Below are 23,916 nucleotides of genomic sequence, written 5' to 3' on the forward strand. Positions count from 1 at the left end.
GTTACATTTCACTTGTTTGTCCAACTGGAGTACAGACAGATGAAGTGACAGGTACAGTAGAATTTTGAAGATGCTGTAACATACCTGAAAAGTGTCATATAAAGAACAAAATGAAAAAGAAAGATACTCCTAGACACCTTCAGTAACTGCCTACAGCGACTAAGCCAATTCCATTTACACTATAAAAAATACTGGCAGTATATGCCTCATTTTTAGGAATTACTGAAAAATTTTATGGAAATCCTAACTAAAATCAAAGCAGACCTATTAATATATTGAAGATGACACTAAGGTTCACTTTTGGCTATAAATTGTAGAGATGATATAATCATTACCTTGCTAACGAGGAGCAGTTTTTGAGTTAACTGAACAATGAGAGTTGGAACATATGGAACAATGACTTCCTGGAGAAGAGAAAAGCTCCTCATAATTGCTGTAAACAGAAACACAGTAAATTTAATTTCAGGTGTAAGCTAGGACTTAAGTGAAAACAATTAAGCGAATAGTTAAAAGTATTCTAAACATTCCAGAAAAAATTGATGAAATGAAAAAACAATGCCAAACTACGGAGAAGAGAATTACACTAATATAAAAAGAAATGCAAACCTTTCATTATGTATTCATTTTCAGATGAGCCAGGTAATGTCAACGATTTGAAAAGATTGGTTAACAATTGTTCAGTACAAGGTGCTACCTCTGCAGCAGCAATTCTAAGATAAGGAAAAAATGAACAATTCATGTCATGGATACATGTCAAAGAAATTCTAGTGGACTTACACTTATTTAACAATCTGAGTTCAAACTCTGCATTAAAAAGATTGATAACTTGGTCAAAAAGGAGTAGGCTTAAGATAAAACAAAGAAAACCTCACAAAAGCACACTTTGTGGATCAGTAAACATGCAAGGAGAATTTCGAAACTGTAGATAAGGCCAATAATTATCAAATAATAAAAACAGTTTTAATAGGAGATTTCTTAAAACACAAAACAGCAAAAACATCTTTTAAAGTTGTTACCCTGCTTATACATGAAACAAACAATATTTATTGCAGTGGTTATATTCTTCCCTACAGCAATACAACCCAAGACAAAGCAAACAAGGTTTGTGTAGACACTGAAAATATGGGCTACTTCACTAGTTCCAAAATACACTGCAAGTTCAGCTCTACACAGATGCTTAATTTGAAAGGTTCAAAACTATCCAAGGTCTCAGTGAAGCTTTAAAATTTCAAATTAAGTAAAATCATTTTGTGGGACTAAAATTCATCTATCTTTTCATTAGAGTAATGCCTTTTAACCTCCTAAATTACTCAATTTTCTTTGTACATTAGCAAAATAATTCCAATAGTTAAAACAAATAAAACAGTTAAAACAATGAATAGAATAGTCTGCTTAGCACAGTCAGTCATTCTTCAATAAACTCACTTAAAAGGTTCAGAAAATTGCCAAAAAGAACCACTTTTTTCTTTTAAAATTTCATTTCAAAATCCAAAAAAACATATAAAAAACATATATATCTATATCTATTATAAAAAAAAAAAAGAGTGATCTGTTGAAGAGAGACAGAGTAAGAGACACACTTTCACGTCCCGCGACACCGTCATGTCACACCGATATCGTACGGACACAATTCACTCCCTACATACAACCATTTTCAAACAAGAACATGATCATCTAACTGCACAGTTACATTATGCGTATCTAAAAGTCAAAGGGAATAGTCTCTTTATTAAATCTAATCAAGCAAAACTTAGAATTGAACAAATGCAAAATTCAAAAATCAATATTTCAGACACGCACACACACATGTAATATATACATACACATATATACATATGTACATGCATGTATATATACATATACTGTATATAAACACACACATAAATACTGTATATACACACACATATATATATATACACATATATAAAAATAAATAAATATATAAGTAAATAAATATATATCCTAAATAACCTCCACGCACACACTATTTTATATATATATATATATATATATATATATATATATATATATATATATATATATATATATATATATAGAGAGAGAGAGAGGGAGAGAGGTAATTCCATGTCAAATCGTAACGTTTTTGGACCTCAATGTAACAGATTTTAATGAAACCTGGCATAGTGATTTGGTTATGGAGCTGAAATTGCACGTGTTGGATCAATATTAAGTGAAATTTAGGCTAACAAAGTTTGAACTTATAGGTAATTATATTAAAAATTGAATGTCGAAAAAACATTTTAGAATTGGTCATTTTTTTTTTACTAACTCTAGCTTGTAATGTCTTGAAAATATACAGAAAATTTGATCTTTGGTTTCTGAGTCATTACTGAGATCTTGCTCATCTGAGTGTGCATCATAACATTGTATTTATATATATATATAAATAAAGCAAAGCAAAGCAAAGCCCTCACTCACTCACTCACTCACTCATCACTAATTCTCCAACTTCCCGTGTGGGTGGAAGACTGAAATTTGGCAGGTTCATTCCTTACAGCTTCCTTACAAAAGTTGGGCAGGTTTTGTATCGAAATTCTACGCGTAATGGTCATAACTGGAAGCAGTTTTTCTCCATTTACTGTAATGGAGATGAGCTTCAACGCCGTGGGGGCGGTGTTTCGTGTGACATCATCACGCCTCCCACGTAATCACGCAGTACATAGAAAACCAGGAAGACCTCAAAAAAGCGCTGAAGAAAACATGCATTATATAATTGAGAAGGCAGCGAAACAATAAGAAGCGAGCGAGTGACATATACAACCATATTCATGATCCAACTTGGAAACAAAGCACGATGTAAACCTACACTTTAAATTAAGTTCATAGACAGGCTGCCGCTGGCGTTTGTAATTTAGTGCCTGCCCATATAAGGCCGTCCGTCAGTGGCAATCCAATAGCAAACTGCCACGGGTAAATATTCACGGGTGAAGGACTGTGCTTATGGAGAGGAAGATGAGATGGTCAGGGTGGTGTTTGACACAAACTCAGCGAAACTGCGAGAGAAAGTTTTAAGTGCCAGGACTAAGGTAACATTAAATACAGCCATGGACATAGCACGAGATGGCAGCAGCACAGCTGGGAACCTTCGATGCATGTACACCGAGTGGCTCACGTGAACTGACGCAGTGCACAGATAAAAAGCAACAGTTCTAAAGAGCGCTGAACAAAAACCGAATTACACAATTGAAAAGGCAGCAAAAAATATGAAGCGTCTGATACATATAAGCATATTCATAAATCCAACTACTGCGGAAACAAAGCACACGTTGGAAAAAGTCAATGTCCCGCTAAAGGAAGACAGTGTAAAAACCCGTGCATGCAGTGTGTCAGGTCTCAGATAAAGAAGAAGACGAGCTGTTTATTGATGCAGTAAGAAACGAATCGATGAATGAAACCTGTCATCTTTACAACGATTGACAAACAGGGAATGTAACTTGAACACAACACATCCTACAAATACTAACCTGATTGAAAGAAATAATGATAATCAAATCCTTGATGACAGCAACACTCAGTAACACTCACAAAACAAATACTGTATATTGACAGTCATGTTACGTTATTTTTAAAATGTTCCCTTTTCTTTTCTAGCTTTTTAACACACTACTTCTCGCTGCGATATATATATATATATATATGTATATATATATATCCCGCTCTACATACTCGAATAATGGATACTTTATTCGCCATCAATGATTGTTTTGGTAAAGCCATACTCAGTGTATTCATTAGATGAACGGTAAAAAAGTAAGAGCGAGGAGAGGATGACTCATTGAGGCATGCAGGCTGTAGTCTTGCGTCAACTCTATCTGAATTGCGATCACATTTGAAAAAATATATCTTTTCAAGTTCTATTTAGTCCATATGTGTCAAACTCAAGGGCATGGGCCACATCCGGCCGGCGTGTAATTATATCCGCCCCGAGATCATTTTATATACTGTATTATTGTTATTAAAGCCCGGGTATATGAAGCGCTGGTAACACAATAAACTACAGATCCCATAATGCAGCGCTTCAGCTGCCTTGCCGAACACTAATGAAGTCTACCTTATGTTGCTGCAAGTTATTGCGAAGCTAGCTCACACGATGCTGAAGAGAAAAGTTGATTCTGAAAATAGAGCCTTTAAAAACCGATGGGAGGCTGAGTATATGTTTACTGAACCCGTGTGTCTCATTTGTGGAGCTAATGTGGCTGTAATTACAGAATTTAATCTAAGACGGCACTATGAGACAAAACATCAGGGTAACCTGAATGCAATTCAGAAGATACAGAAAACAGCATAATTAAATAAGAATCTGACACTTCAGCGGACGTTTTAACCCGTGCACAATCACAAAGTGATTTCAAGTGAAGCTGCTTTTATGGGAGACACAAATGCACCAGTTCACCTTGCCCCACTTTCCCTGTTGCCAAGTAATGTTAAACCAAGTCGTCACTACGGTGTTCCCAAATACGCACTTTGCTGATGAACTGAGCGCACTGCGCACTGAGTTTGCTATTTGCCCCCTTCCTGATTTCTTATTCTTTTGCATGTTTATCACACAAAATGTTTCTGATCATCAAACACATTTAACCATTAGTCAAATATAAACACAAGTAAACACAAAATGCAGTTTTTAAAATGATGGTTATTATTATTTAGGGAGAAAAAAAAAATCCAAACCTACATGGCCCTGTGTGAAAAAGTAATTGCCCCCTGAACCTAATAACTGGTTGGGCCACCCTTAGCAGCAATAACTGTAATCAAACGTTTGCGATAACTTGCAATGGGTCTTTTACAGCGCTCTGGAGGAATTTTAGCCCACTCATCTTGCAGAATTGTTGTAATTCAGCTTTATTTGAGGGTTTTCTAGCATGAACTGCCTTTTTAAAGTCATGCCATAGCATCTCAATTGGATTCAGGTCAGGACTTTGACTAGGCCACTCCAAAGTCTTCATTTTGTTTTTCTTCAGCCATTCAGAGGTGGTTTTGCTGGTGTGCTTTGGGTTATTGTCCTGTTGCAGCACCCAAGATCGCTTCAGCTTGAGTTGACGAACAGATGGCCGGACATTCTCCTTCAGGATTTTTTGGTAGACAGTAGAATTCATGGTTCCATCTATCACAGCAAGCCTTCCAGGTCCTGAAGCAGCAAACAACCCCAGACCATCACACTACCACCACCATATTTTACTGTTGGTATGATGTTCTTTTTCTGAAATGCTGTGTTCCTTTTACGCCAGATGTAACAGGACATTTGACTTCCAAAAAGTTCAACTTTTGTCTCATCAGTGCACAAGGTATTTTCCCCAAAAGTCATGGCAATCATTGAGATGTTTCTTAGCAAAATTGAGATGAGCCCTAATGTTCTTTTTGCTTAAGAGTGGTTTGCGTCTTAGAAATCTGCCATGCAGGCCGTTTTTGCCTAGTCTCTTTCTTATGGTGGAGTCGTGAACACTGACCTTAATTGAGGCAAGTGAGGCCTGCAGTTCTTTAGACATTGTCCTGGGGTCTTTGTGACCTCTCAGATGAGTCGCCTCTGCGCTCTTGGGGTAATTTTGGTCGGCCGGCCACTCCTGGGAAGGTTCACCACTGTTCCATGTTTTGCCATTTGTGGATAATGGCTCTCACTGTGGTTCGCTGGAGTCCCAAAGCTTTAGAAATGGCTTTATAACCTTTACCAGACTGATAGATCTCAATTACTTCTGTTATCATTTTTTCCTGAATTTCTTTGGATCTTGGCATGATGTCTAGCTTTTGAGGCGCTTTTGATCTACTTCGCTGTGTCAGGCAGCTCCTATTTAAGTGATTTCTTGATTGAAACAGGTGTGGCAGTAATAAGGCCAGGGGGTGGCTACAGAAATTGAACTCAGGTGTGATACACCACAGTTAGGTTATTTTTTAACAAGGGGGCAATTACTTTTTCACACAGGGTCATGTAGGTTTGGATTTTTTTTCTCCCTAAATAATAAAACCATCATTTAAAAACTGCATTTTGTGTTTACTTGTGTTATATTTGACTAATGGTTAAATGTGTTTGATGATCAGAAACATTTTGTGTGACAAACATGCAAAAGAATAAGAAATCAGGAAGGGGGCAAATAGTTTTTCACACCACTGTATATACTGCTCAAAAGAATTAAAGGAACACTTTTTAATCAGAGTATAGCATAAAGTCAATGAAACTTATGGGATATTAAACTGGTCAGTTAAGTAGCAGAGGGGGTTGTTAATCAGTTTCAGCTGCTGTGGTGTTAATGAAATTAACAACAGATGCACTAGAGGGGCAACAATGAGATGACCCCCAAAACAGGAATGGTTTAACAGGTGGAGGCCACGGACATTTTTCCCTCCTCATCTTTTCTGACTGTTTCTTCACTAGTTTTGCATTTGGCTACAGTCAGTGTCACTACTGGTAGCATGAGGCGATACCTGGACTCTACAGAGTTTGCACAGGTAGTCCAACTTCTCCAGGATGGCACATCAATACGTGTCATTGCCAGAAGGTTTGCTGTGTCTCCCTGCACAGTCTCAAGGGCATGGAGGAGATTCTAGGAGACAAGCAGTTACTCTAGGAGAGCTGGAGAGGGACATAGAAGGTCCATAACCCATCAGCAGGACCAGTATCTACTCCTTTGGGCAAGGAGGAACAGGATGAGCACTGCCAGAGCCCTACAAAATGACCTCCAGCAGGCCTCTAGTGTGAATGTCTCTGACCAAACAACCAGAAAGTCTTCATGAGGGTGACCCAAGGGCCCCATGTCCTCTAACGGGCCCTGAGCTCACTGCCCAGTAGCATGCAGCTCGATTGGCATTTGCCATAGAATACCAGAATTGGCAGATGCACCACTGGTGCCCTGTGCTTTTTACAGATGAGAGCAGGTTCACCCTGAGCACGTGACAGAAGTGAAAGGGTCTGGAGAAGCCATGGAGAACATTATGCTGCCTGTAACATCATTCAGCATGAGCAGTTTGGCGATGGGTTAATGATTGTCTGGGGAGGCATATCCATGGAGGGTCACACAGACCGCTACAGGCTTGACAAAGGCACCTTGGCTGCCATTAGGTATCAGGATGAAATCCTTGGACCCATTGTCAGACCCTATGCTGGTACAGTGGCTCCTGGTGCACGACAATTCCTGGCCTCATGTGGTGAGAGTATGCAGGCAGTTCCTGGAGGATGAAGGAATTGATACCATTGACTGGCCACCACACTTTCCTGACCTAAAACCAATAGAACACCTTTGGGACATTATGTTTTGGTCCATCCAATGCCACCATGTTGCACCTCAGACTGTCCAGGAGCTCAGTGTTGCCCTGGTCCAGATCTGGGAGGAGATCCCCCACAACACCATCTGTCATCTCATTAGAAGCATGCACCGATGTTGTCAGGCATGTATACAAGAACACAGGGGCCATACAAAGTGCTGCGTACAATTTTGAGTTGCTGCAATTAAATTTTGGCAAAATGGGCTAGCCTGCCACAATTTTTTCACTCTGATTTTTGGGTCGTCTTTGAATTCAGGGCTCTGTAGGTTGATCATTTTCATTTCCATCAAATGATGCGGCATCATTTCATTCCTAACACATTACCCAGTCTATATTAGTATAGATATCCAGGAGGATTTCTTTTTCCCATTGAGGTCTGATGTGTTTTCAAAGTGTTCCTTTAATTATTTTGAGCAGTTTATAGATATATATATATATATATATATATATATATAGTATTTGGGGTGCGAGCAACTGTTGCTGGGGGTGCCAGAATCCATGAAGGAAGAAAATTGAAAAACATTATTTGTACAAAATCTTAATTTATTTATCCATTCCAAAATAATTAAATGGGCAGGCTATTTCATATCAGTGCTTGTTAAAACGGATGACAACCGCTCTTACGTGCAAGTCTGCGTGGATATTATGAACAATCGTTTCTGTTCAAGTTCTATTTAAATTTTAAATAGAAGGAATTTTTATTTAGTCGACAGAATATTCCGGAATAAATCAACTCAAACCTTAAATAATTTATAATATTTTTCTCTCCATAAAAATATATCCTGTCAAAATTAAACAAATTTAAATATGAACATGGAGCATAACAAAACTTGGAAATATAAATAAAATGTGTTCTTTTCAGCAATAACAAATCAAATCATTCAGTTGTCTTTGCTCTTATGTCATTTTATCAGAGTTGGACGCCTGGCATCTTTTTTTGGCAACAAGTTTGTTTATGTTTGGTGTGAGGTTCTGTGTTGTGGAGATTCTCAGGATGGACTGCAGGTGCTCATCAGTGAGGTGACTCCTGTGTGCTGTTTTATTAGTCTTCATGACTGAGAAGAGCTTCTCACACATATATGGGCTACCAAACATGCACAAGGTTCGAGCCGCATGTAGACGGAGCTGGAGCATTTTTGTGGGAATGGAATGAATAAACTGTGCGGGCCCTGCAGTATCGTACTTTGCCTTCAGTGTGCCATTACACTGCAGCTCAATCACCTCCATCTGAATCTGCACAGGTGCAATTTCCACATCGACGGCAAATGGGTTGCGAAACTACTCAAAATTCTTTTTTTGTTCTTCAAAGTCACCAAAGCGGCGTGCGTGCGCAGTGCGCTCAGTTTATCAGCAAAGTGCGTATTTGGGAACACCGTAGTGCCGACTTGGTTCAACATTACTTGGAAACAGGGAAACTGGGGCAAGTTGCACTGGTGCATTTGCGTCTCCCATAAAAGTAGCTTCACTTGAAATCACTTTGTGATTTTGCACGGGTAAAAACGCCTGCTGAAGTGTCAGATTCATCTTTAACTCTTCTGCTTTCTGTATCTTGTGCATTGCATTCAGGTCTTTCAGGTTATCTTGATGTTTTGTCTCATAGTGCCGTCTTAGATTAAATTCTGTAATTACAGCCACATTAGCTCCACAAATGAGACACACGGGTTCTAAATAGAACTTGAAAAGATATATTTTTTCAAATGTGATCGCGCAATTCAGATCGAGTTGACTCAGCACTACAGTACATCGAGCCCGCGTGCTATTGTGGTTTTGCCTGCGTGCCTCAATAAGTTACCCTCCCCTCGCTCTTACTTTTTTACCATTCATCCAATGAATACACTGAGTATGGCTTTACCAAAACAATCATTGATGGCGAATAAAGTATCCATTATTCGAGTATGTAGAGCGGGATATATATATATACATATATATATACCAGCGTATCAGCCGAGAAGTAGTGTGTTAAAAAGGTAGAAAAAGAAAAGGGAACATTTTAAAAATAACGTAACATGACTGTCAATATACAGTATTTGTTTTGTGAGTGTTACTGAGTGTTGCTGTCATCAAGGATTTGATTATCATTATTTCTTTCAAATCAGGTTCGTATTTGTAGGATGTGTTGTGTTCAAGTTACATTCCGTGTTTGTCAATCGTTGTAAAGATTACAGGTTTCATTCATCGATTCGTTTCTTACTGCATCAATAAACAGCTCGTCTTCTTCTTTATCTGAGACCTGACACACTGCATGCACGGGGGTTTTTACACTGTCTTCCTTTAGCGGGACATTGACTTTTTCCACCGTGTGCTTTGTTTCCACAGTAGCTGCATTTATGAATATGCTTATCAGACGCTTCATATTTTTGCTGCCTTTTCAATTGTGTAATTCGGTCGTTGTTCAGCTCTTTGGAACTGTTGCTTTTATCTGTGCACTGCGTCCAGTTCCGTGAGCCACTCGGTGTACTTGCATCGAAGGTTCCCAGCTGTGCTGGTGCCATCTCGTGCTATGTCCATAGCTTTATTTAATGTTACCTTAGTCCTGGCACTTAAAACTTTCTCTCGCAGTTTCGCTGAGTTTGTGTCAAACACCACCCTGACCATCTCATCTTCCTCTCCATAAGCACAGTCCTTCACCCGTGAATATTTACCCGTGGCAGTTTGCTATTGGATTGCGCTGACGGACTGACCTTATATGGGCAGGCACTAAATTACAAGCAGCGCAGCCTGTCTATGAACTTAATTTAAAGTGTAGGTTTACATGGGTGCTTTGTTTCCAGTAGCAGAACTCATGAATATGGTTGTATATGTCACTGCTTCAAGCTTCTTATTGTTTACGCTGCCTTCTCAATTATATAATGCATGTTTTCTTCAGCGCTTTTTTGAGGTCTTCCTGATTTTCTATGTGCTGCGTGATTACATGGGAGGCGTGATGATGTCACCGAAACACCGCCCCACGGCGTTGAAGCTCATCTCCATTACAGTAAATGGAGAAAAACTGCTTCCAGTTATGACCATTACGCGTAGAATTTCGAAATGAAAACTGTCCAACTTTTGTAAGGAAGCTGTAAGGAATGAACCTGCCAAATTTCAGCCTTCCACCCACACGGGAAGTTGGAGAATTAGTGATGAGTCAGTGAGTGAGTGAGGGCTTTGCCTTTTATAAGTATAGATATATATGTGTGTGTATGTATATATATGTATTTGTGTGTATATATGTGTCTATATGTATATATATGTATTTGTGTGTATATATGTGTCTATATGTATATATATATATATATATATGTGTATATGTATGGATATGTATATATACTGCTCAAAAGAATTAAAGGAACACTTTTTAATCAGAGTATAGCATAAAGTCAATGAAACTTATGGGATATTAATCTGGTCAGTTAAGTAGCAGAGGGGTTTGTTAATCAGTTTCAGCTGCTGTGGTGTTAATGAAATTAACAACAGATGCACTAGAGGGGCAACAATTAGATGACCCCCAAAACCGGAATGGTTTAACAGGCTGAGGCCACTGACATTTTTCCCTCTTCATCTTTTCTGACTGTTTCTTCACTAGTTTTGCATTTGGCTACAGTCAGTGTCACTACTGATAGCACGAGGTGATACCTGGACCCTACAGAGGTTGCACAGGTAGTCCAAATTCTCCAGGATAACACATCAATACGTGTCATTGCCAGAAGGTTTGCTGTGTCTCCCTGCACAGTCTCAAGGGCATGGAGGAGATTCTAGGAGACAAGCAGTTACTCTAGGAGAGCTGGAGAGGGCCATAGAAGGTCCATAACCCATCAGCAGTAGCAGTATCTGCTCCTTTGGGCAAGGAGGAACAGGATGAGCACTGCCAGAGCCCTACAAAATGACCTCTAGCAGGCCACTGGTGTGAATGTCTCTGACCAAACAATCAGAAACAGACTTCATAAGGGTTGCCTGAGGGCCCAAATGTCTCACTGCACAGCACCGGGGAGCTCAATTGGCATTTGCCATAGAATACCAGAATTGGCAGATGCACCACTGGTGCCCTGTGCTTTTCACAGATGACAGCAGGTTCACCCTGAGTATATGTGAAAGACGTGAAAGGGTCAGGAGAAGCCGTGGAGAATATTATGCTGCCTGTAACATCGTTTAGCATGACTGGTTTGGTGGTGGGTCAGTGATGATCTTGGAGACATATCCATGGAGCGACTCACAGACCTCTACAGGCTAGACGACATCATCTTGACTACCATTAGTTATCAGGATGAAATCCTTGGACCCATTGTCAGACCCTACGCTGGTGCAGTAGGTCCTGGTTTCCTCCTAATGCACGACAATGCCCGGCCTCATGTGACAAGAGTATGCAGGCAGTACCTGGAGGATGAAGGAATTGAAACAATTGAATGGCCTTCACGATCCCCTGACTTAAACCCAATAGAACATCTGTGGGACATTATGTTTCGGTCCATTAGGCGCCGCCAGGTTGCTCCTCAGACTGTACAACAGCTCAGGGATGCCCTCATAAAGATCTGGGAGGAAATGCCACAAGACACCATCCGTCGTCTAATTAGGAGCATGCCCCGACGTTGTTGAGCATGCATACAAGCTCGTGGGGGCCACACAAGATACTGAAAAGCATTTTGAGTAGCAGAAATTAAGTTTTTGAAAAAATGGACTAGCCTGCCACATCTTCATTTCACTCTGATTTTAGGGTGTCTACACAATTGAGCCCTCTGTAGGCAGAAAACTTTTATTTCCATTAAAAGACTTGGCATCCTTTTGTTCCTAAGACATTGCCCTTTCGTTATTTGTATAGATATCCAACTTCATATTGAGATCTGATGTATCTAAAGTCTTCCTTTAATTTTTGTGAGCAGTGTAGGCAGGCGCTTATAGCATGTCCGCAATCTTTTCGTATTCGCTTTTAAGGCGAACTCCTTCAGCGCTTGGAGCCTGAGGTTGCTTCGGGAAGCTCTTCCGCCTGTCGTCCAGTTACGTGGAATTCCAAAAAAGTTAAGAAACTCATTTGCAACAGCCATGATTCTTTTCAAAGGTAAAGTGCAGGTTAATTTGTTTTATGTGTTTTTACTTTATATTTTGTATTAATCATTTTTATATGAATAGTTTTGGGTTGTGGAACAAATCATCCGAGTTTCCATTATTTATTATGGGTAAATTTGCTTCGATATACGAGTGCTTTGGATTGAAAGCACGTTTCCGTAATGAATTATGTTTGCAAACCAAGGCTCCACTGTATTTGATTTGAGTCTATAACAGCAGGTGTAAATTTATGGTACTTGTAAAATTTTGTGTTTTGCTTCATTATTCACTTTTATTCTCTCAGCCACATTCAGGCTCCGCCTAATCTGGAACAGTTCACTTTAAAATACCAGGTGAACTCAGATGAGGATGAGGATTCTACATCAGAGAAAGAGAAGACCTTTCTGCAAGAAATGTTTACTCACACATAAGCACAATGCAGCTGCACCAGGCATAACGCGTTAAAAAATAATGTATTTAATCACACTTTGCATTACAAGCAAAGGGGACCTTTTGTCAATGCATGATTTCTTGGTACACCGATTACATTGATTGGCGCATCCCGATTCATTTTACCCTCGCACCACCTTAGTTTGAGAAGAAGTATGAAAAAATATGAGGTTAACACAGAAAAACAGATCACCAATTCAAGCTTCATGAATAATCGATTCGCCATCAATAATTGTTTTGGTAAAGCCATCCTCCTTCCATTTTATAATTTTTCAGCCACTAGCCATGATTAAATAAACGGTAAAAAAGTAAGAGCAAAGCGAGGGTGACTTATTTAGGCAGGCATATATATGACAGCAATACTCATGACAATGTCAGTCATATTACGTTATTATTAAAATGTTTCCTTTTCTTTTTCATGACTTCTTTAACACACTATTTCTCCGCTGCGAGGCGCGGGTATTTTGCTATATATATATATACTGTATATATATATATATATATATATATATATATATATATATATATATATGAATGAATGAATGAATGACCTCCAAAGGCTGAGACTTTTGATATAGTGAGCGTGTCTGCAAAACTGGGGTCTCCTGCCCAGCAAAAGTCGAGCAGCCAGCGCGTCTTGTGCTGTGCCGACCTTTGAGGCGCTGACTGCGCTTCTGCCTTAAGTCAAAGTGAGCACTTTTAATTTTTTTCATCCTACCCCTGAGCTATAGCCCAGACAAGTGCAAACACGGGACCCCTTTTCTACACTGCGGCAAACTAATATTAAGGCGATTTGCACTTTCTTTTGCACGTATACGATTATTAGGTTGTCAGCTCGGATTATTAAGACACGCACACGAGTGGAGGACTGACAGTGCCATCACAGCCGATTAATAGCAGGGACGTCTCACCAGTCTACACAAGACCCACCGCGACTGTCCCCAAAAGGCGATCATAACGTCACCGAACACATCTCTCTATACTATATAAAAGAAAATGGCAACTTTCCTTTCTTTACACCTTTATTCCCAAACCAAAGCCTTTCTCTCTTAACACTGCAGAGGACACAAAACAAATTTTCTTTAAATGCCGGTAAGGCACATTACCAGAGGCACAAATTTGAACGTTCACATAGGAAAATGTAATTTCTATACCACTGCCATCGTGTAGCGCCTTTCAAAAGGGATCAACTACCAAGAGATGATCCATATACATTTTAGCTGTTGTTAGTTCTACTTACCTGTTCTGTTACACCGTCTTTAAAATGTAGTTTACCCGCAAGCACTCCAGTAGTGCTCAATGTACCTGTACTTCTTAAAACGTTAATGTTTTACTGTTTAATAACTTGACTATATTGTATTATTTTTCCCTTACACTCAGTGACCAAAGCTATACACACACATAGACACACATACACAAGTATATGTATGTGTATGTATATATATATATATATATATATATATATATATATATTCACACACACCGACCCTATATATATATATATATATATATATATATATATATACACATATATATATATATACACATATATATATATATATATATATATATATATATATATATATATATATATATATATATATATATATATATATATATATATATATATATATGTGTGTAGACTCAAACCCATTATGACAGCAGCAATCCAAGCTGTGAGAAAACAGTAAAAAGGAGGCGTGTCAGACGTCGTGGTACATTTTCTGATGCAGCTAGACGAAAAAAAACTTTGTGACGCTGCCGCCAAATACACAAAACAATTACTGTGTCAATCATGTTACGTTATTTTTAAAATATTCCCTTTTCTTTTTCATAACTTCTTTAACACACTACTTCACTGCGAAGCACGGGTATTCTGCTAGTTAAGATCATAAAGCTTATGGAGCAGAACTGTAAAGGCAGAACTGCAACAACAGTTGCGTGAAGTGTGACAGGAGCTTCCACCTGCAGCTCAAGTCATATCAGTACACATGTTGCATATGTACGTTGCATTTTACAGATAAATTAACTTCATTTAAATAATGAATACTGTTAATAATTACACATGTGGGGACAGGATGGTGGCAAAGTAGTAGCGCAGATGCCTCGCAGGAAGTCACATCCCTGGTGTTCCCTGCCAAGAGTTTTAATATTTTTCTGGCGTGTTTCCACAGTGTGCTCCAGTATCCTTCCAAAGATAAGTTTTGGGGATTTGGTGACTCTAAAAATGACACTAATGTAAGTGTATGCTTGGAGTTCACCTTACAATGAGCTGTTGCCCCATCTTGGGATTTTGTTTCCATCTCGCGCCCGATTCTTACTGGAATGGGCGCATCCCTGGATTGATGGATGTAATCATTAAACATCCTTTTAGGAGATATTTTGGCAAGGCGTCCTCAATTTAATGGATGTTTAGGGCAATTCACAACATAGCAAAGCCAAACGTTTTCTCACTGTGATGATATCTCACACTGCCACCTGGTGGAATCTTCCAGATTTATGTATAGTATGTGTGCAAGTATAAACAGTACAACGCTTGCATAGCAGTAGCATCCGCTGGAGCACACATCGTGTGGTGTGAAGTATAAACCCAGTCTAAAGCTGTGTTGGTGGGGGATAGGAAAGCAGTCTGCCTACTGCTTGACACATCTTCAAAACAAAAAACTCTGATGAAGAGGTGCAAAGGAATTTAAGGTGCCCCAGGATTACAAGATTTTTCATAGGCTCGAGAGATTCTAGTGTTAAAGACTTACTCATTTCATCAAGTATTTAAATAGTTGGGCCCCAACTTGTTTATGGGCTGTTTCACATACTTTTTTTAAATTTTTTTATGGTCTTGTTTTGTGCTCTTGTATGAACAACTTATTTTTATGCACTTCCTCAACATATATTATGCTGTATAATTTTACGTCTAACATATTGCTTCTATTCCAAGTCACAATCCTTACAACTCTTTTTCATGGCGACTCTTACAATTGTTCCATCATCACCACAGTTATCAAACCAATCTGCCTAAAGTGCATCTGGGCTAGGACCGTCGTACAACAGTATTTCACCTACTTGCGACTGAACTGGGTTTACCATTGTTTTTGATGTAAGCAGGTGGTTTGCCCACAAGGTACTATGAGCTACACATGAAAAATGCTTTGTAATGGTCATCGATATTTCAGTTTATCACAAAATAATTTTGGTAAGAACTTTTTGAAGGCTGGATGTCCTTTATAACACCATCCCCTCCTTTAATGACAAGCAAGAGGAAAGTAACTTTATTTTAACCCCAGGTCATAGGTGTAAGAATTTGTTCATCTACAAAGACACAATACTACAGCAAATACTGCAATTTCCTGGGCAGCAATACTTACAGAGTTGTGTTGCTTGGGCCCCGCATTGTGAAAAGTCTTTCCAGTGCATGAGCAGCATATGTATGAACGACAATGCTTTCTGCCTGGAGATAGTTGATCAAAAGTGGGATAGTACCAAGTATTTGTTCCTTTGGAAGCTGAAATATTAGCAGAGAATTACCATTACAAAATGCTGCCATAAAAGTAAAATTAAATACAAATTAGAATAAAAAAAGAAAATCACACACACAGGCACAAAAAAAAAAAAAAAACAAGAAACAACCTTCATAATTTAGTTTCACTCCTGAAAACTAAGCTTATCAAGACAAAAGTCATGCAGCCAAGTTAGTTCAAATCCTACTGAGCAGGTCTTAAAACTCGTCTCCGCTCCAAATTACCTATCAAGTATCCTTTGTAGAAATGGTTGTCATATACTCCTAAGTGTTTCTTACCTGACTCCTGAATATCATGACATATTTGATGGCATCCGCTTTTAAAACTGGAAATTCATTTACTGACGGGGGGAAAAAAAGATACAAGATGACAAATTTTTAGCAAGACCCATGTTCTGATATTTCATGGTGTACAATAAGGTTTTGTGGAGCATTACTACAGTTTATTTAAAAGTAGTATCTCAAAATAATTAGTGATACACAAGTAAAAAATTATGAGAACATAATAGCTCTAACTGTAAAACCTAAAGGTTGCATTCCAGGAAAGCAAATATGTTGACAGGATTGGTCAAATCTAATATAGGCAGTCCATACAAATATGAAGGTAAGCACACTGGTATTTAAATGAATATGTAGAATCATATTGGCAAAATGTATAAATTATTAATGACACCAGTACTGCACTAAAAGCAAACACTGTAAGAATCACTTGTCTTGGTGAGCAGTTAATCATCTCCAATGCCAAATGACAACTAACATGAACATCCATCCATTTTCCAACCCACTGAATCCGAACACAGGGTCACAGGGGTCTGCTGGAGCCAATCCCAGCCAACACAGGGCACAAGGCAGGAACCAATCCCGGGCAGGGTGCCAACCCACCGCAGGACACACACAAACACACCCACACACCAAGCACACAATAAACGATAACTAAATATTAATTATTACTAGGCAAAAGACATGTGGTTTATGAAACAAACATTTAACTGGCTTCAAATCTTATCATTGCTGTTTTCCCTAGCACTTTTTCTTAACTTCACCTTTAGAGTAAAACTCAAGATTAATTAGATTAGTTATGTCATTCTCAGTGGAGTTTGTTGATAAAAAATGCATTTTTTCTCATTAGCAGTTGTTTGACATATAATACTGCAATACATTTTTCAGTTTTTGTTTCTCTTTTATATTCTAATTAGATATTCAATTTCAAATATTTTTACTGAGACAAGTAAACTTGTATGCTATATGGTATTTTTCTGGTCACAATGAATAGAAAAAAAAAATTACCATTTGAAGATTTGAGATCTGGAAGTATGTGATTTACGAAGAACTCTGTAATGTTCACTAGTTCATTGGCTTGAGTTATACCATGCTAAGAACACAAAAGAATGAATAAGAATGGCTCCATAAGACAAAAAATCAAACAAACCAATCAGATGGAGTGATGGTACCTTTTGTGTCTGCGCTTTAGATGCCAAGGAAGTAACCAAGTAAATGGCTGCATCTTTGTGTTTCCAGTTTATAGAAGGATTCTTGGAGTACTCTGTCAGCATTGAATTTACATAGCCAGAGAATATGCCAGTCACTGGCTCCTCAAAGAATTTGCAAAGCCCTCTGACTAGGTCACAAGCTGCCCGTCGACGTGTATCAATGTCTTCCCCCCAAAAAAAAAAAAAAAAATTATGAAGCAGCTTTTGCCAGAGTTGAAGATGGATGTATTATTATGACTCCTATTTCATACCTGACCCTTCCAGATCTCTTCTAATATATTCTTCAGAGTTATCTTCAAATGCTTCTTCATCCGCAGCTATACAGAGCAAAAGTAAACAGCTTTTTTAAAGCATTTATTTCTATACGTATACAAATACAGGGATTTTCTGTTCAATGCCCACTTACTTCTGAACTCCATGTTTGGGACAATCACTTTCTCACAGATACTAGTTAGTGTATTCTGATCTTCAAATAGTTGTTTGTAGTGCGGCCTTTCACATACAGAGGCCAGAAACTGAATAGCATTGCTTACAAGCTGAAACAAGCATAATCAAATGTGTTGAAAAGTTTATCATTAGAAATATTTGCAGCAAAAACCAAGAAAAGCAACTGTAAGTTCTGGTGACTCTTACCAAATCATATTTCACTTCCTGACCTGTAGTGACCAATAAGTTCCAAATGGCAGTAACAAACTGAGGCAAAAATGGCTGAAATTCCTCATCATATTTCTGTGCATAAAGGGCAGCATTATCACAGATTTGAGATTTTAGCAATTCCAGGAGTCCAGCCTCCTCCTCATCCTATTAGAAATTAAATAAGTTATGGTCGTATAAGCAGTCAAATAATCAATATCAGAGTTCAAACATTTAGGTCTATTTGTTATAACACAAAGCATTAGACTTAGAGGAGACTGTACAAGATACTATTAGAAAGTCATTAATTCATTTTTCCTTATACAGAGTGAGAAAGAAAAATTTTTTTATTAAGCTATAATATTATATGTATTAATGTACAAATACTCAATGAACTATTGTTTAAACTGCCTCTGCTAAATACATGTAAGCTAAAAAGTAACTTGCAACATTTTTAAGAAAACTACTGAACTTTTAGTCTGTTCTATAAAGAACAGAACGTCTGCATGTTTTGTCTAATAAGCAGCAAACAGGTACTTTCACTTCTGCTTTATTATTTTGAACCAAATGATGTAACCCTTGGGCATAGTACTGAACCCAAAAATATTGTGTAATCTTGTCTCATGCTAAGCATGACTGAAGTCTGTTATAAAAATGAACTCACCCCCCGCTAATTTGGGCTTTTTGCTGGTTATTGTCACAGCACTAGCTGACAGGACCTGCAAAGAGTCTCTCTGCTCAACAAGAATTAATAAAGAAACTGTTATATTTTTCTTCTGATCAGTGTCGGTCTGCTGTTTCCCTCGAACCTTCAACCACAAGAGTCTTGCAGAAGTGTTCTCCACACTAATATTTGAGGTTTTTAAATTGCAAATTTTACACTGCTCAGAAGTGGTTTTGGCCCATTCTGTCAGGTAAAATATCTCCAATTTGAACAAGTTAGCTTGGTCCATGAAATACACAGTTTACAAATAATGCTACCGATTCTCAAGTGGATCAAGATCTAGACTTTGAGTATTGTAGCACATTAATGCTTTTGTCTTTGACGCCCTCCAAAGTTGTCTGGGCATTGTACCTGAAACAAAATTGCCTTGCATGGTACTTTATTATTTCAAAATAATGGTTTATTTTGTGTTACCCTCCAATACAGAATAGTGTTACTCAAAGCGCACAATATGGCCGACTGGTACACTTTTACTCCTGTCTCAAGTACTAAACTCTGCAACTCCTTTAAAGTCATCAGTGGCCTCCTCTCGGCTTTTCCTAAGTCTTACTGTCTATGTTGGAATTTCTGAGGGATAACATTTTTGTAGGTGTTGTCTGACTGGTGTGACACAGCTTTTGCTTCCTTAAAAGAAAAACAGGTTTTTATCCAGAAAATGGGGCAGGTTATTTTATTGATTCACTGGTAAAAGCCAATTTTAAGGTAGTTGTGTCCTAATTAGGAAACAGTTTTTCCCCACACTGTTTATCCACTTATGTGAATTAGTAAAATATACAAACTGAACACTTGTACAGACAGTGTATTCCAAATTTTGCTTATTAACATTTTCTCTCTCACCCCCAAACACCTAATATCAGATTAAAAACCTTTCTGGATATTATGAGGGAATATTGACATTGCCTTTTGCTGAAGAGCTGGTCTATAATGAGATGAAATCAAAACACAAAACAAATATTATTGGTGAACATTAGGTTTCCTTTATACTTAGTATCTAGTGCACATTTTAGTGTCCACTTCATACTTTTCATGAAATAAATCAGAACTGCATCAGAATTTGTAAGATTGTGTAGGCTGACTAGTAAATATACCATTATTGTGCTTTCTCACATTTTCAGTCGTAGAACTGGTTTCACAAGTGTTACTTGAGCAATAAGTGCTTCTTATTAAGCAATTGGGTTGAAGCAAAAACCTGCAGCCACTGCGGCCCTCCACGACTGAATCTGCCCACCCCTGCCCTAAGCCAAACTCATCTACATGCCAGTATTCAAAAGGAGGCAGGCAGAAAGGGCTGAAAACCTTCACCCAAGGATTATCATCTTTAATTACAAAAACTACAGTGTTATGAACAGTAAATTTGGTTTATGCAATAATTAGTATTAGCGAACAAAGGATATATAACAGCTAAACCACAAGTTGGTAATTGTGTAATAAAAGCCAGTTTAACTTTACAGATTCCCACTGTTGATTTGATGCTTTTTACATATAATTTATTACATCTGCATCTGTTGCATGCACAAGACTGTGACACGTTAGTGAACAGCTATTTGGCAAGAGATAGCGTCTCCTAATACTCCCCTCAGTACTCAGTGGGGAAAAATGCTTTGTATTTTACTAAAATGCATAAAAATGATTAATTTTCTTACTGTTACTCTTGAAGTTACCATTTGCTGCATTTTTATTTTTGGCTACCCAAGAAGTCAGGGATGACAAAAAAAAATCCTTAACTATATTACACCAGAGCCCTCAGAAAAATACCAGCTAATGTTGTGGATTGCTGCTGAAGTGCAAGATTATACATAAAAAAAAAACACACCACCAGCTTAAATGTGTTTCTAATAAGCATAATATAAATAAAAAACACTAATTTTATATGTGATGAGGATAAAGATTGAATAAAACAAAGAATTACAGTAATAAGTGGAAATAAATGATCACACACTGCATATTAAAACAAACAGTAATAGATAGATAGATAGATAGATAAAAGAAAAACATTAGAATTTATAAAAGGCTTAGAAATATAAAGAAATAAATAATGAAGTAAATTTTAAAATGGGGGAAAAAAGGGTAACAAGTACACCATTTTAACAAACTTTATGTGGAGTGAGAGATGCAATGGAAAACATGTAATATTGTCCATAATTTTTACATTATATATTATATACACATACACACACAGTCAAGGCTTTAATACTACTAAGACCCATGGGCCCCATTCACCCTCACTGTACTTGTCAGAGGTTGGTCATTTTTTTAAATTTCTTACACAACCCATATCTACTAAGCTGTGTCTTTATTTTTATTTTGAAATTTTTAACTTCAACTGGGTATTTGCAAAATTCAAATACCTGTATATATATATATATATATTACGTACATATTACACATTATGCACATTTTATATTTTAAGAACATATATATATGTATGACTGTTATATTTACATGCACTGTCCTTAATTGTTCCATTCTTCTTCATCATTTCCCACTACTATGTGGTGTCCATGTGCTTGATCAGCCTTCTAAATACAGTTTGGTGCTGCACTTCCTCCCCAGTCAAACCTTTCCATTTAGATTTTTTTTCCTTATCCATCCACCTTCACTTTGGTACACCTCACTTTCTCTTTCTCTGTACTTCTAAATATATCACTATTTCGGTCACATATTCATTGTCCTTTCTCATCACATGCCCACACCACTTCAATCTACTTTTCTGTAGTTTCTTAGAAAACTCTCCCACTTTTGCTGCACCTCCGATTGTCTCATTTCTTATTCTGTCCTTTATTGTAACTCTACACATTCTCATTTTTGCCATATCTAAATTCTTCCCCTGTACTCCCTTTACTGCCCATGTCTCATCACCACACATCATTACTGATGATTTCCGGAGCCGCATCCAAGTGGCAGCCTTTCCAGCAGCTCCGTATATGATTTTATCTTTTTACCTTTTTATCTCTGTTTATCTCTATTTCACTGATCACTTCTACCACTTTCTTTTATGTGGAATTGCTCCCTGGACACATTTTACTATTTTAACTAATTGACATGGATTTTTACACTCCGAGAATCGCCTATTCAAGTAGTCAGCTTAAAGCACTGAGAAGAAATGCTTATGCCGGTGTGGTTCCTTATTTACCTGACGAGGTAAGAAGACGATATCGGGGCAGCCGAGCCGGCGCAAAGATAAAAGATAAGATTAAATCGAGACAACTTGAGAGAAAATGGCGTTATAAACCGTCGGTGCCTTCTGTGATCCTGGGAAATGTAAACTCACTACCAAATAAGATCGACGAACTGGCTGTGCTGGTAAAAATGTCAGAACCTACAGAGAATGCAGCTTGCTGTCTTTTAGTGAAACGTGGCTAACGACTACCGTCCCAGATGCTAACGTGGAGCTACCGGGTTTAGCACAGTTAGAGTGGACAGAGACGCAAGTACCTGTGGAAAGAACAAAGGAAGAGTACTCGCTCTCTATGTCAATACAAAGTGGTGCAACTCAGGACATGTAAACGTTAAAATCTCCACTTGCTGCAGGAACATCGAACTGTTGGCCGTAAGTCTGCGCCCCTATTACTTGCCCAGAGAGTTTGGACACGTGATTGTTGTTATTGTTTACATCCCCCCTCAAGCGAGCGAGATGGCGAGTGACATCATCCATTCCGCAGTTGCTAAGTTACAAACGCAGCACCCTGAGGCACTTGTGCTAATCGCTGGAGACTTTAACCATGTAACGCTGGACAAAACATTACCTGCCTTCTCCCAGTATGTGGATTGTAACACTCGGGAAATAGGACTATCGACCTACTGTATGCAAGTGTTAAAGGCGCATACAGCGCCACCCCGCTGCCTGCGCTTGGGAAAGCAGATCATAACCTGGTTCTGCTTCAGCCTCAATACAAACCAAGAGTGAGGCGCTACCTACAACTACACGCTCATTCAGGAAGTGGTCCCTGAGGCAGAGCAGGCTCTGAGAGACTGCTTTGGAACTACAGACTGGGATATATTGCTTGGGTCACATAGTGAGAACATTGAAGAGGCTGTTGAATGCACAACTGATTACATCAACTTCTGTATGGACATTGTAGTTCCAGTAAGAACAGTATGCTGCTATGCTAACAACAAGCCATGGGTTACAAGTGACATCAAGGGCCTTTTGAACCAGAAGAAAAGGGCTTTTAAAGGTGGTGATCAGCATGAGCTCAAGCGTGCAGAAGGAACTCGAGTCCAGCTCAGGGCGCGAAAGAGCAGTACAGGAGAAAGCTGGAGCAGAAGTTGCAGAACAACAGCATGAAGGAAGTGTGGGATGGGATGAAGATTATCACTGGCTGCAGCTCGAGCGGGTGCCGCCATCGAGACAGGCGTGGAGAGAGCAAACCAAATGAACAACTTCTTTAATAGGTTTGATCACAGTAACCCACTCTCACCTCGAGTACTGCATCCTCCAACCATCCTTCTGCTGATACCAGCATAGGTGAGACATCCCCACCCACAATTACAGCAGCCCATGTGAGCAGAGAGCTGAAAAGACTTTGTGCCAGCAAAGCAGCGGGTCCAGATGGTGTATCGCCACGACTGCTGAAGGCCTGTGCGTTGGAACTGGGGAGTTTTGTACTGGATCTTCAACCTGAGCCTGGAACAGGGGAGAGTCCCAAGGCTTTGGAAAACATCTTGTATCACCCTGTCCCAAAGGTATCACGTCCTAGTGAGCTGAATGACTTCCGGCCTGTTGCTCTGACGTCACATCTGATGAAGACCATGGAGCGGCTGCTGCTTCACCACCTGAGGCCACAGGTCCGCCACCCCCTCGACCCTCTGCAGTT

At 38.7% G+C, this 23,916-nt stretch overlaps 1 protein-coding gene across 1 annotated transcript in view; it reads right to left on the reverse strand.

The window, feature by feature from the left end:
• cse1l (CSE1 chromosome segregation 1-like (yeast)) overlaps positions 1 to 23,916 on the reverse strand; it is a 227,024-nt gene that overhangs the window by 32,092 nt on the left and 171,016 nt on the right. The window contains exons 9-17 of the mRNA XM_039734891.1: positions 18,376 to 18,543; positions 18,149 to 18,278; positions 17,994 to 18,059; positions 17,704 to 17,906; positions 17,540 to 17,624; positions 16,532 to 16,593; positions 16,101 to 16,237; positions 607 to 710; positions 336 to 433 (exon numbers count right to left, since the gene is read on the reverse strand). Coding sequence (XP_039590825.1) covers positions 336 to 433; positions 607 to 710; positions 16,101 to 16,237; positions 16,532 to 16,593; positions 17,540 to 17,624; positions 17,704 to 17,906; positions 17,994 to 18,059; positions 18,149 to 18,278; positions 18,376 to 18,543 — 1,053 coding nt within the window. The remainder of the gene's footprint in view (positions 1 to 335; positions 434 to 606; positions 711 to 16,100; positions 16,238 to 16,531; positions 16,594 to 17,539; positions 17,625 to 17,703; positions 17,907 to 17,993; positions 18,060 to 18,148; positions 18,279 to 18,375; positions 18,544 to 23,916) is intronic.

This window comes from Polypterus senegalus, chromosome 14, assembly GCF_016835505.1.
Source record: "Polypterus senegalus isolate Bchr_013 chromosome 14, ASM1683550v1, whole genome shotgun sequence".
NCBI lineage: Eukaryota > Metazoa > Chordata > Cladistia > Polypteriformes > Polypteridae > Polypterus > Polypterus senegalus.